At 36.7% G+C, this 15,062-nt stretch overlaps 1 protein-coding gene across 1 annotated transcript in view; it reads left to right on the top strand.

The window, feature by feature from the left end:
* The window catches only part of LOC144966129 (arrestin domain-containing protein 3-like), a 32,069-nt gene that overhangs the window by 7,281 nt on the left and 9,726 nt on the right, over positions 1-15,062 (top strand). The window contains exons 2-4 of the mRNA XM_078902238.1: positions 7,678-7,824; positions 8,768-8,889; positions 14,257-14,358. Of these exons, the coding sequence (XP_078758364.1) occupies positions 7,678-7,824; positions 8,768-8,889; positions 14,257-14,358 (371 nt within the window). The remainder of the gene's footprint in view (positions 1-7,677; positions 7,825-8,767; positions 8,890-14,256; positions 14,359-15,062) is intronic.

Below are 15,062 nucleotides of genomic sequence, written 5' to 3'. Positions count from 1 at the left end.
CATTAATTTTTTTCACTCTCTTCTTACCAGCATTTTCAGAACTTTTCCCAAAAGGTCACACCCCAAAACACAAAAACATATTTTTCTTTTTCCTCACACAGCAAAGCAACAAGTACATTCTATCCATAATATTGCTCAGCAAAATGACCTCTACATCACAGTGTCAAATTTTTAAAGCTAAAACAAAATATTTATGTTCAATTTTATGGTGTACAATATGACAAAATTGTTGGTTGTATCGTAACGAATGTGACGATATTTCTTTTGTTGGTAAAGAGAGGATTAAACCCGCCACGTCAACAATCACCAATCACAATTTTTCCTTGTCCCTAACCCTAACCCTAACCCAAACCCTAACCCTACCCCTAAACCTAGCCCTAGCCCTAACCCTAACCGTGGACGAACTTAAAATTCTTGACCAAATAATATTCTGTTCCGGCTGGAGATTCAATTTACTCCATTCAGTTGTTCCTACGCCACCCCTCCCCCTCCCCCTCCTCCAAATCCACCCCCCCCCCCCCCCCTCATTTAATCAAATTGATTTTTGCTTTGCAACCATTACACAGAATTCAAACTAACGTAATTGAGACGCGTCTTCATAATATTTGATCTTCATTTAAAAAAGAATTACCTAACCGTGCGGCTATGTGGTCTAGTGGTATGACACTCGCTTTCGGATCGGAAGGTCCTGGGTTCGAACCTCGCTCGGCGCATAGTTGAGTCCTTGGAAAAGACCTTTACTCACATTCTCTCACCGTACTCAGGTGTAAAATGAGTACCTGGCTGTTAACAGCGTTGTCTTTGTCCGAAAAATTGTAATATCGCCTAACAGGCGTCATGTCTCGTCCTACATGTTAAATGTTGCTGTTGACCAGAGACCCCTTGTAAAGCGCATTGAGCACGTTAAGTGGATATTGCGATATATAAATGCTCAATTTTTTAATTTTTTTTTAAACAATATTTTCATTTCTGACCGATAAACGTGCTCTTGTTCAATAAACGCACATTCGTAGACCAATACTTCCCTATGGCAGTGCCTTGTTTGGACACCTTTACGGTCTATTATCTGATTGTAGATTTATCATTATGGGAAATTCCCATTACCAATTCCAAAGAGACAACAGTGATGTGAGCAGCGTTCAAATCAATGATACAAGATGGAGATTTCCAGATCATTTCTTAATTAAACCAATATTTGCTCTAACGGTTATACCAATCAGTACAAACCTGTAATTGGATAACACGAAATCTTATCCCATTTATGGCATTTCGTGTGTATTTTGCCTTTACAAGATCATTAAAACTTGAGGTTTATAGGGAATGAGATTAACGGAAGAGTAGCGTCCCTTGATTGGACGTGACCCATAGTCTGTGACGTCACCGACGGAAAGGTTATTAGAGAGAGAACGTCATGTTGGTTGTGCGCGGAAGCGAGGACGAGAGACGCATGCGCACAACCAACATGACGTTCTCTCTCTAATAACTTTTCCGCCGGTGACGTCACAGACTATGGGTGACGTCCAATCAAGGGACGCTACTCTTCCGCTAACGTCATTCCCTATAAAGGGCAATAGACACAAAATATTCAACTCTGAGATATCTTGTTGCGTTGCCTTGTTGTGACAGTCCAGGTTAATTAGACTAACAAATCAGTGACCCGTAACAAGTGATAAACAACAGAAAACTTAATCTTTTTTTTTAAAGAGCTTTTATATAGAGCAATATCCACTAAATGTGCTCAAAGCGCTTTACAAGGGGTCCCTGGTCAACAGCAACATTTAACATGTAGGACGGGACATAACGCCTTTTAGGCGATATCACAATTTTTCGGACAAAGACAACGCTGTTAAAGGCCAGGTACTCATTTTACACCTGAGTACGGTGAGAGAATGTGAGTAAAGATTCTTTTCCAAGGACTCAACTATGCGCAGAGCGAGGCTCGAACCCAGGACCTTCCGATCCGAAAGCGAGTGTCATACCACTAGACCACATAGCCGCACAATAGAAAATGAAAGTGTGATGTCAAAAAATGGTTCCAATCTCGTTGGAAGTGTAAAACTGCTCTTCCGGAGGAACGGATACATACTTTGTGTAATCGATCTGATTTCAGAGTGATTGCATATTATTATCTAGAGTAAAAATATGCTGGTCGTCAGTTACTGCCGTTTTATTAAAGAACACAGTATGTGCTATTTGGTTAACATTCCATATACTGTGTTTTTAAAAACGACGACAGAATACAGGTTATAATCTATCCCCTCTCTTTTACGTACCGTAATGCTAAGAATCTATTTATTCATCCAGCTACTAACACAGTTACCCCACTTTATGACTCAACATGTAATCCAATCATTATTAGGCTTCTCAAGGACTGATTACAAACACACTTCCCATGATTTTAGAACCAGAAGAGTTAATTATGTGATTACACGACTTCTTTGCCCTATTGTCAATTTATCGAGTGCAAGCGAACTGAATATCTTTATATAAGTGGGATGAATATCTAAATTACTTCATTAATTGGATTCAATAGTCTGATGTCACGTCGCCCAGCAACGGCGAGCAGAGTGGTTCTAAACAAAGAAAATCGGTACTTTTTATTCTTCTTTTCATATGTCATGTGATCAGAATGTATAAAAGTCAAAACATTATCATATTTATAATGTTTTTCTCCTCTGGATACGCTTTTATGCTCGTCGGAGAAATATTTCATAAGGGCGTCCGCCATTGTTCCGGTAGTTTAGAGCTAGTTACTAAGTTACAATGCGTGATTACGAGGGAAGTGACGTCATGACTGTTGAAGTGTATTACTGTGGATAGACATTCGAGGACAACGCTGCCATTTCTCGCAAACCTATCGATCACATTTTACAATATCCAATATCCACAGATAGCCGATGTGTGTTGAACATGTTGTTATACGATGTCGATTCTCTTCAACAGTCATAACGTCACTTCCTTCCTAATGACGCATGGTAATTAGTAACACTGGTTCTAAACTATCGGAACAATGGCGGACTCCCGTATGAAATATTTCTCCGGCGAGCATAAAAGCGTATCCAGAGGAAAAAAAAACCATTATAAATCTGATCATGTTTTGACTTTTACACATTTTGATCATAAGACATATGAAAAGTTCTAGCCAGCATGAAGAATAAAAAGTAATGATTTTCTTTGTTTAGAACCAAGATGGCCGCCGTTGCCGGTCGGCGTGACATCAGACTACTGAATCCAATTGGGAAACGATTATGAAAATATTCATAACTTTTGAACCAATCAATATTTTAAAATTCTAAATTCACGATTTATGTATCTATATATCTATTCATTATCTGCTACAAATCGTATTTTTTGTGTGAAGATAATATTCACATCGATGGTTGCCGGATCAAACCTTAGAAAATCCCGATTTTCACGATCGGCGGATCAAAACTCTGAAGTCTACATACGAGCTTTGCGCACCATGTTTTATTTAATTTTGGGCGGATCAGACCTCTGATGTCATCAAAGCTCTATGTAGACTTCAGAGTTTTGATCCGCCGATCGTGAAAATCGAGACTTCAGAGGTTAGATCCACAGACCATTGATATATGTGATCCATCACCACAAAAGGGTATACAATTGGAAGGCTGGGTTTATGGCCAGATATAAGAGAATGGGAGCGATCTATAGATCGAATGAAGATGACGTCACTCAAGCCTTTGTTATTGTATTTTGCCATCCGCTTTTGTGAGTGATTCTCACTAAACTGTATTAACCAGACTATAAAATTTAATGGTTACACAGAGTTTTGTGTGTTGGTCAGTTATACTTCCGGATGGCAATGTTATGAGCTTCTTAGCCAAGCGCATTCTATCTTTTGGTGATTACGATGACACAGAAGATTGAGCTTGAGCTGTTATTTAGCGCAATATCCACTAACTGTGCTCAATCCGCTTTACAAGGGCCCCGGGCTAACAGCAACACTAACCATCTATGACGATCATGACGCCTGTTAGGCGATATTACAATTTGTTTCCGACAGAGACAACGCTGTTAATGGCCAGGTACTCATTTTACACCTGAGACGGTGAGAGAATGTGAGTAAAGAGCCTTTTCCAAGGACTCAAGTATGCGCCGAGCTAAGTTCGAACCCAGGACCTTCCGATGCGAAAGCGAGTGTCATACCACACGACCACATAGCCGCACAGGTTATATTTCCAATCAATGTTGACCTCATACCCCGGAAGCGATCCCGTCGTACGCCTGATTGGAATCTTTATTCCATGTCGTTAACATTATTCTCTTTTTCAAAAGAGGCCAGACAAAAGCTGATTGTTTCAAGGTTATTTTTTCAACGCCCAACCTTGAATTGCCGTACTCTAGAAAAACGCGTATCCAGAATTTTGGCCAGAAAATTCATCCTTCAAATTCTAGATCGATTTAAATTACCCCTCATATTGGTAAAAACTCTCAAACCTGGGACTTTACTTAAGACCTTGCGAACGAGGTGCCAAGTTTGATCGTTTTTGCCAAGATGAAGGTTATTTATTTAAATCGATCGATATTCGAAGGACGAGTTTTCTGGCCAACTTTTTTAATGCATATTTTTTTAAAAATCCAAAGTCTGCCAGTTGGCTGGTTAAATTGGTTTCAGTCAGCCACCATAATAGTATTGGAATGATTAAATATTGATTGATCAAGGCCGTTTGGTGTTGAAATACCTGAGGTTAAAATGGAACAAGAATTATCATATTATTTTGATGGTTTGTTTTCAGAAAGATAAAAGTGTGACTTGGGTGAAAATTGTTATGGTTGAATATTTTCTGTTGTTGTTGTTGTTGTTGTTGTTGTCGATGTTGTTGTTGTTGTTGTTGTTGTTGTTGTTGTTGTTGATGGTGTTGTATGAGAAGTCGTTTTTGTTGACAGTGTTGTTGTTATAATAATGATGATGACAATAATAATAATAATAATAATAATAATAATAATAATAATAATAATAATAATAATAATAATAATAATAATAATAATAATAATGATATACTACTACTACTACTACTACTACTACTACTACTACTACTACTACTACTACTACTACTACTACTACTACTCTACTACTACTACTATACTACTACTACTACTACTACTACTACTACTATTACTACTACTACTACTACTACTACTACTACTACTACTACTACTAATAATAATAATAATAATAATAATAATAATAATAATAATAATAATAATAATAATAATAATAATAATCATAAATAATAATAATAATAATAATAATAATAATAATAATAATAATAATAATAATAATAATAATAATAATAATAATAATAATAATAATAATAATAATAATAATAATAATAATAAGGGGAAACTTTGTCTCTGTAAATTTGGATCGTTTTGAATAATCTCAGCTTTGCTGCAGTTCTTGTACCCGTTAAAAGACTTGGATTTACTAGTCTGATGTCACGTCGCCAAGCAACGGCGGCCATCCAGGTTCTAAACAAAGAAAATCAGTACTTTTTATTCTTCATGCTGGCTAGACATTTTCATATGTCTTGAGATCAGAATGTGTAAAAGTCAAAACATGATCAGATTTATAATGTTTTTTCCCCTCTTGATACACTTTTATGCTCGTCGGAGAAATATTTCATAAGGGCATCCGCCATTGTTCCTATAGTTTAGAGCTAGCCAGTTATTAAGTTACCATGTGTCATAACGAGGGAAGTGACGTTATGGCTGTTGGGGCTAGACAAAAACAAAAACATAGAATGACAGTTTTGGACATAGCCTTTCGTCGGGATGTCCAATAGAATGGCAATATAAAACAAATACAAGCTGTATGAAGATTTGAATAATGTAAACAAATAATACCGTCAACCGGGGTTACTTAGGCCATCCGGGGTTACTTTAGCCATTTAGTAGAATAAAAAAGGTTGCTTTAAAAAAAGTTAAATTCATGAGTGCTTATTAGTTCTATTGGGTTCTAATTATTTAAAAGATGAAAGCTACATGTAATTTATATTTTAAAATAAGCAATCTTGTTTTCAGTAAGTGGCCTAAGTTACCCCGGGTGGCCTAAGTAGTCCCATTTGACGGTATAATATAATATATAACCATCATTATCTGGTGACTTGTTTCCAAGCGTTATCGACCATGCCTTTCCACACTCTATATCGTTCGTTGCCCTGATTAAAATAAGGGGAAATTTGTCTCTAGGGTCTATTCCAAGGGAAGGCTGGAATAACCCAGGCGTCAGCCGTAATGCAGCACCGCAAATTAATTGAGCTAGGGCGAGGTGACTTGCTCAAGTTCACACAATGCAGCGGCGGGTGATCGAACTCGGTACCTTCCGGGTATGAAGCAAAGACCGTACCGCTGAGCCACGCTGCCCTCCGTCTGATGGTCTCCAAATGACTTCTTCCTTCTGTCCAGTTCCTAATTTTACATATAGGGAATGAGATTAGCGGAAGAGTAGCGTCCCTTCATTGGACGTCACCCATAGTCTGTGACCTCACCGGTGGAAAAGTTATGAGAGAGAGAACGTCATATTGGTTGTGCGCATGCACTCTCGTCCTCGCTTCCGGTGAAAGCGGCTTGAGACACTTCAAAACCAAATTGACGTTCTCTCTGTAAGGTGACGTCCAATCAAGGGACGCTACTCTTCCGCTAATCTCATTCCCTATACGTTTACCCAATCCGCACCTTTTGCCAGAATTTAATTTTTTTAAAATCCATCTTTTGTTCAGAGCACACCATTTCCAATTAGCCAGACATGTATAGAACTCAATCCACAAGCAAAAGAGCCGGATGGATCTCCGGCTTATTCGAAGAGTTATTCTGTTCCTGCTATTCATACTGCAGAAACCATGTTGATAACAACAAGAGATGAAGTAAGTAGGAAAGTGCCAGAAGACAATGGAGAATAACATTTTTTTTTCGGCGGTGATGGGGGTTTGAACCCGCGATCTTACTGGTACGACAACTCCGCCTGGCCGGTGAGAGCGTGACTTTTTATTCTCTCTGGTCTTCTGGCACTTTTCTACTCACTCCATCTCTTGTTGTTATCAACATAAGTGCCTGCTCCACTCACTTTTCTGAATTAAGAAACCATTTTGCCGCGCCCTTTTTTGATTATTGCGTGAAACGGACAAAAACACCTGCTTGCTCTTCTTTGAAGTCCGCCAGATCTATCAGAACCAGCTGCCCAATCACTGCTGGGTGGACAGAGGGGTCAAAAAAAAAAAATTTCGAATTCATCCGGGATCGACCTCGGTCCGTTTACTTGTGAAGCCAGTACTCTACCAACTGAGCTATCGGGACTCTATTTCACACAATAAAAGCATTTACAAACATACGACCAGGGTTTCCTGGATGTGCCATAGCAGTTAAAGGGTTGTTTGTTTGACTCCCCAATGACTTTAACGTCTTCATTCTCTGATGTCTTCTGGCACTTTTCTCCTCACTCCATTTCTTGTCATTTCTCTTGATAAAAACAGTAAGATTCGATATAAGAATAGAATTATAACTGATCTCTGCCCCAAAAGAGTTAGGTGGTTGTGGGTTGTGGCACAAGAGATTCAATTATTTTTCAACCAATGTAAAGCGCATTGAGCATTATATAATTTTGAAAATGCGCTATACAAATGCCATCTATTATTCTATATCTAAATTTCGTTGCAGGAATCTTTCTGGAATGCGTGGGGGAGGCATCTGTCGGATGGAGCGAAAGTCAGCCCACGAGTTCGGAGAAAAATCGCAGGAATCACATCAGACACTACAAGGCCAACGAAACGTATTTCAGATTTGAAAAGATCTTGATGAAGAGAAGTATGTTATTGTTTACATATTGCCCCCCCCCCCCCTCTCTCTCTCTCTCTCTCTCTCTCTCTCTCTCTCTCTCTCTCTCTCTCTCTCTCCATCTCTATCTACCTATCTATCTATCTATCTATCTATCTATCTATATCTCTCTCTCTCTCTCTCTCTCTCTCTCTCTCTCTCTCTCTCTCTCTCTCACCATCTCTATCTACCTATCTATCTATCTATCTCCTCTGACCCCCCTCTCTCTCTCTCTCTCTCTCTCTCTCTCTGTGTGTGTGTGTGTGTGTGTGTGTGTGTGTGTGTGTAACCTCAGGGCTCTTTGCTTTCTATACAATAACAATGACTACCTTCACAGAAAATTCTTCAGTAAGAATTAACTGCGTAGAGATATCAAGCTTCAAAAAGTAACAAGAAAGAAATGATTCTCCTTTCCCAAAACAAATATTAATCATAGAAAGAAAATGATGATGTTTAAAAATTATTAGAAAGAAAGGAGATAAACTCACAAGATCGAATATTATTGTTGTGTTGACATTTTCCACAACAGGGATAGTATATCTCTGAAATCATTTGACTGAAAATCACCCTATACTACCCAAAGAATGTTATTATCATTTATGCGGCTATTTTGTCTTGTGGTATGACACTAGCTTTCAGATCGGAAGGTCCTGGGTTCGAGCCTAGCTCGGCGCATAGCTGTTCCTGGAAAAGGCTCTTTACTCACATTCTCTCCCCGTACTCAGGTGTAAAATGAGTACCTGGCCGTTAACAGCGTTGCTTCTGTCGGGGAAAAAATGCAATATCGCCTAACAGGCGTCATGTCTCGTTCTACCCTGTTATGTATTGCTGTTGGTCAGGGAACCTTTGTAAAGCGCTTTGAGCACGTTTAGTGGATATTGCGTTATTTAACGCTCAATTTTTTCTCTTTGGTTTTAAACATTTTATTTCACAGCAACAGCTCGTCGAGATAGCATCGCCATTGACGAAGGCAGTTACATGTACCCTTTCAGCTTCCGGTTACCAAACAATATCCCGTCATCCTTCGAGGGATCCCTAGGTCACATCCGGTACTGGGTAAGGCTGTCATTATATCATATCTGGTTGATTCAAAGAATAAATAAAGAGAAATAAGCCACAGCAGGGGGCGGAAAGAAAAATAGGGTTGAAAAAGAAGGGGAAAATAAAATCAATCTTTGTTGTTTTTTGTTTTTTTTCAAACAAGAACTGGCGCATGCATTAATTAGCCCAAAGGTCATTCCTACGATCGTTATATTTGTGAGAAGATGTAATTTTAACTCTCTCTCTCTCTCTCTCTCTCTCTCTCTCTCTCTCTCTCTCTCTCTCTCTCTCTCTCTCTCTCTCCTTATCACCTACAGCAAAATCGTCACATTCGATACCACAAAATATTGATCTATGTTTTTCTTATTCAGATTGATTTTGTACATCACAATCGCTTTGTTTAAATAATAAGAGCATAAAGTTGTTTTGTAGAGAGATTCTTTGAGTTTAAAAAAGCAATTTTTCTGCTGGGTAAGCCTGCCATTTTGGCGAAATACTGAATAGGATCGGTAAGGAGAGAATTAACCTCTCCTCATACTCAGCTATGATTCAGTATTTGGCTATATATAGGTAGTGACGGATAGTATAAGAGTGGTAGTACAAAAATGAACATCTAACAGGAGACTGTTACTGTATGAAATGGAAATATGGTTCTAGATGACCAGCCGGGGGAATAAATAGGATTCAATAGTCCTAACGTCACTTCCTTCCTAATGACGCATGGTAACTTAGCAACACTGGCTCTAAACTATCGGAACAATGGCGGACGCCCGTGTGAATATTTCTCCGGCGAGCATAAAGGGTATCCAGAGGAAAAATAACATAAATTTGATCATGTTTTGACTTTTACACATTCTGATCACAAGGCATATGAAAAGTTCTAGCCAGCATGAAAAATAAAAAGGAATGATTTTCTTTGTTTAGAACCAAGATGGCCGCCGTTGCCGAGCGGCGTGACATCGGACTACTGAATCGTATTAAGGAAACATTGTTGAATGGTAAATCCGTGGCAATGCGCTGTATAAATGTTCAAAGCTATCTAATATATCCATTTATCTTTAATGCCATACGTTTTGAATACATTAAAACAAAGTATTTTCAGTCAGTCAGCCTACAAACATCAACACAGTACTGAAACGGCGCTTCTTAAAATCTTTAATGACTTGTTATGTAATGCTGATGCTAACAATATCAATGTATTATGCCTTTTAGATCTTTCAGCTGCCTTTGACACCAATGACCATGACATTTTGGTAAGAAGACTAGAAAATACGTTCGGCATAAAAGGAATTGCCCTTAAATGGTTTACATCATATTTACAGGATCGATGGCAGACTGTCGTGGTGAATGGTGTTCAGTCAGAACAAGTTTTACTAAATTTTGGAGTGCCACAAGGCTCTGTTCTTGGCCCTGTCCTTTTTACTGTATATATGCAGCCCCTTTCTAGTGTGATATCCAGATTCAATCTGAGTTATCATTTTTATGCAGATGATACGCAAATATATGATTCAGCACCTCTTAGTAATTTACAGTTCTTAATACAACGAATTACGAGCTGTTTTAATGAGATTAAATCTTGGATGTACCACAATAAGTTAAAATTAAATGATAGTAAAACTGAGATTTTAATGTGTGGAAGGCCGAGTATCCTTAAACAGGCAAATAAATCACCTATTACTCTCGGAAATAGCACAATAGAATTTTCAAAAAAAGCAAAAAACCTTGGCATCATCATTGATAAAGATCTTTCCATGACAAGCCATGTGAATAACACCATACAATCTATGTACATAGAAGTGAAAAAAATAAGCAAAATTCGTAATTTAATACCGAAGCATATAACAGAACTTTTAATTAAGGCTGTCATTATTCCCAGACGCCTGTCTGGGGATAATAAAAATTCGTTATCCCCAGACAGGTGTCTGGGGATAACCAATTTTTGTTATCCCCAGACACCTGTCTGGGGATACTATCCCCAGACGCATGTAGCAAGTGGGCAGAAAGATTTTATGCAAAATGCCAAACTAGGCGTGAAAAATACCAAATATTCTGGAAAAAATACTCGTGGTTGTGTCCCAAATCAGTTAATATATCAAGTGATATTTAACACAAGATGAAAGTAAATAGTCAAATCCAGCTCTTTTAAAAAAAATATTTTAAAGCAAATGGATCAATGAAATTTCTTTTGTTACTTTGATCTGAAAACGTCAAACTGGCAATTCGACTTTTTATTTTCAACCAGGAAGAAAGTTGTTAATCATCAAATCTGTTCATAGTCCACCAACCATTTAAATTTTCATTACCTACCTACCTGTTAACTTTATTGATCATCTCTTGTTTCTATAATTTGCTCATTCTGGCCACAATTTTGGGGACGACCGGGAATAATTTTTATGTCGCGGACGAATTCCTAGGCCATGGTGTTGTTCGCCCCAAAGCCCAAAACCCACATCTGTTATTTTCCTGTCTGCTTCGCACAAGACAATACAATTTAGTATCACACGTCCACAAAACTAGATCCAACAACATATTTTTATTCGAATCAGAGATGAAAATAACTACCGTACCAAAACAAGGAAGCAAAAATGGTGGAAATATGTTTAGCTCATATATGAATTTAAAATATTCCGATAGCGGTGTGGACAGGCAGCTCAGTGGGTAAGGCCACCTTTCATTTTACTCCTTTTAGCTGCACAGATTCGACCCAGTCGCGACCGCCCCCCCCCCCCCTTATTTATTTTTTTTTTTTTACTTTTCTTTCTTTCTTCCCAATTGATTTTCATTGTTTTCACTTTTGTTCCGAGTTCCGAGCAAGAGTTATTTTTTAATCAGTTGAATTTTTTATTTCTCCGATAATATTATTTCATTATTTAATTTGCTCTAGATCTATTATTGTTTTTGTTTTGTTTTGGTCAATGATAATAATACTAATAATAATGATAATAATAATAATAATAATAATAATAATAATAATAATAATAATAATAATAATAATAATAATAATAATAATAATAATAAAATTAATTGTAATATTTGTTATTATTATTACTATTACCATCATAATCATTATTATATTATTATCAATAATAGTATTATTTTTATTATTACTAATACTCTTATTATCATACTATTACTATTATTATTATTATTATTATTATTATTATTATTATTATTATTATTATTATTATTATTATTATTATTATTATTATTATTATAATTGTTATTATTATTATTATTACTATTATTATAATTGTTATTATTATTATTATTACTATTATTATTATTATTATTATTATTATTATTATTTATTATTATTATTATTATTATTATTATTATTATTTTTATTATTATTATTATTATTATTATTATTATTATTTTTATTATTATTATTATTATTATTATTATTATTATTATTATTATTATTATTATTATTATTATTATTATTATTATTATTATTATTATTGTTAACACTATTCCCTGCTCCGAGGGAAATCTCTCTTTTTCTTTTTTTTTTAATATTTTGACCTAAACCTTAGAGTTTTTTGTTTGCTAAACAAAATGTTCCGTTTCTGAGCATGAATTTCTTAAATTGTTTTTATTTTTAAAACAATTATTGTTTTTATTTTTTAAACAATTTTTGTTTTTTTTTCTCCTCTATCTGACCATTTGGTCGCTCTCTGAATATTTCTGTTTGTTTGCTTTTTAATTATTTATTCTTTTTAGACACTATTTGAGATCGGAGTGGGGACGAATATATTTGCTAGAAACTAGAAAAAAACAAGAGAGAGAGAGAGAGAGAGAGAGAGAGAGAGAGAGAGAGAGAGAGAGAGGGGAGAGAGAGAGTTTAATAATAAAAAAGAGGTGGGGGGAGGATGGATGGGACATTTATCCCTTTCAACGTTCTGTAAAAAGAAGACGGAATTAAAAAAAAAAAATAAAAAAAAAGTGACGTTACCAGGATTCGAACCCACAACGTCGATTATGGTCAAACTTCCAGGGCAGACGACTAAACCATTCGGCCATGACACCCACTTCGAAGTCGACTCATATTGTGTATATGTAGTAACAACTGATTTTAATGTTGGTTAATTTTATGTTTTTATAGATATTTTATTAACTTTCCTTATTTCTATGTGCATCTGGAAACATTCCATATTCTGGAATGTGGATAATTGTTTAAAAGAGCGGAGTTTCAAATATGCGTCTGGGGATAATGAAAATTCGTTATCCCCAGACAGGTGTCTGGGGATAACAAATTTTTATTATCCCCAGACAGGTGTCTGGGGATAATCATAGCGTTTAATTAATTCCCTGGTTTTATCTAAATTGGACTATTGTAACTCCCTTTGGGCGAATTTAGCTAAAGACAAAATTAGCAAACTTCAGGTTGCTCAAAATAACGCAGCCAGGCTCATTGTACGCAATAACAAAAAATACCCGTCAGCAACTCTTCTTCTCCGTGAGTTACATTGGCTTCCTGTGGAAAAAAGAGTTGCCTATAAGATTTGTACGGTTGTCTACAAATCCCTGAGCACGAACAGTCCCTCCTATATTAAAGACCTTCTAAACATATATGTCCCCAATAGAAACTTGAGGTCAAGCAATGACCAATCAATCCTTGTCAAACCTAAGCCATTGCGTAAAATAGGTGAACAGTCTTTTCAATTTTCGGCCCCCCATTTTTGGAACTCTCTCCCATCACACGTGAGATGCTCGGATTCGTTGACAACGTTCAAATCTCGCTTAAAGTTTTATCTTTTTACGTCATAATGTTGCAATATTATTTTCATATTTTGTTGTTGTTAAATTGAATTCGTATCACGTTTCCTTCACACTTGTCTCACTGTAATATGTTTGGTTTTATATCACCGTAAAGCGCTTAGAGCATGTGGCAACGGGGTAAAGCGCTATATAAATGCCATTTATTATTATTATTATTATTATTTAATTATGTTTTTGAGATTTCATACAATGATACAATATTTTCTGGTTGATCATTCGTCTTTAATTAAGTCATTGATCACATGATGTGTTGGTAACCAACGACTGTATATTTCTTAATTAATGTAAACGATCAGCTTTGATTGTAAACATAGCCATGAATCAAGTTGAAAAGAATGGTCAATAGATGGAACGAAATATTATATGATGCTTAGCTCATTGTTATTGTTTTTAGACATCCATTTTGATGGTTGGGTCTCACTATATCATGGAAACAGGTTGGATATGGGTTACTGTAATTTGGATAAAATCCTGCTCGACAAAGTACATGGCTTTTTAGAACTTTTAAAAGAAATGGCATGCCCCCCCCCCCCTCCCCTCCCAAAACTCCCTTATGCAGTGCCTCTTCAAAAATGAATCAATTCTATTCTGTTTCAACAGATTACTGGGACAGTGGAGAAGGTGTGGGGTTCTGATCACGTGGTCAAGTGGGATATCAAGGTGACCAATCCCTTAGATGTCAACATGGAAAAGGATGCTTTGGTATGCTCAATATATAGATAGTATGCAGATGACGTCACTCAGGCCTTTGTTATTGTTTTTGCCATCCGCGTTTGTGAGTTGTTCTCACTAAACTGTATTAACCAGACTATAAAAGTTCATGGTTACACAGAGTTTGTGTGTTGGTCCGTTATACTTCCGGATGGCAATGTTGTGAACTCCTTGGCCAAGCGCATTCTATCTATAGTGGATAGCTCATACGGTAGAGTCACGATCTCCCCGGTGGGTTCGAGCGTAGCCATCGTTATGTTATAGCCTGATACTGAAATCCAAAAAGACTGGCTTTTTGCACCGCGTAGTGAGTTGTTAGTGGAGCTCATGGAAACAAGTTATTTCATTGGTTGAACTATTGAATACAACTCACGATTTGTTTTCTTTTGTGGCAAAAGACTGGCATTTTGACGTCATTTTTTGGTCAGTATCAGGCCATAACTTTACGAAGGCCACGGTTCGAGCCCCCATCGCCGTCGCCAAGTTTTTATTCTCTGTTATCTTGAGCTTTAAACATGAGCTTTTATATACCGCAATATCCGCTAAACGTGCTCAAAGCTCTTTACAAGGGGTCTCTGACTAACAGCAACAAGTAATATGTATAACAAGACATGATGATGCCTGATAGGCGATATTACAATTTTTTTTCCAACAGAGACAAAGCTGTCAACGACCATGTACTCATTTTACACCTG

This window comes from Berghia stephanieae, chromosome 2 (genome assembly GCF_034508935.2).
Source record: "Berghia stephanieae isolate SIO BIC M18660-M18661 chromosome 2, UCSD_Bste_1.3, whole genome shotgun sequence".
In the NCBI taxonomy this organism is placed as follows: Eukaryota; Metazoa; Mollusca; class Gastropoda; order Nudibranchia; family Aeolidiidae; genus Berghia; species Berghia stephanieae.
The sequence above is the reverse complement of the archived record's forward strand: the minus strand, read 5'-3'. Positions and strand labels throughout refer to the sequence as shown.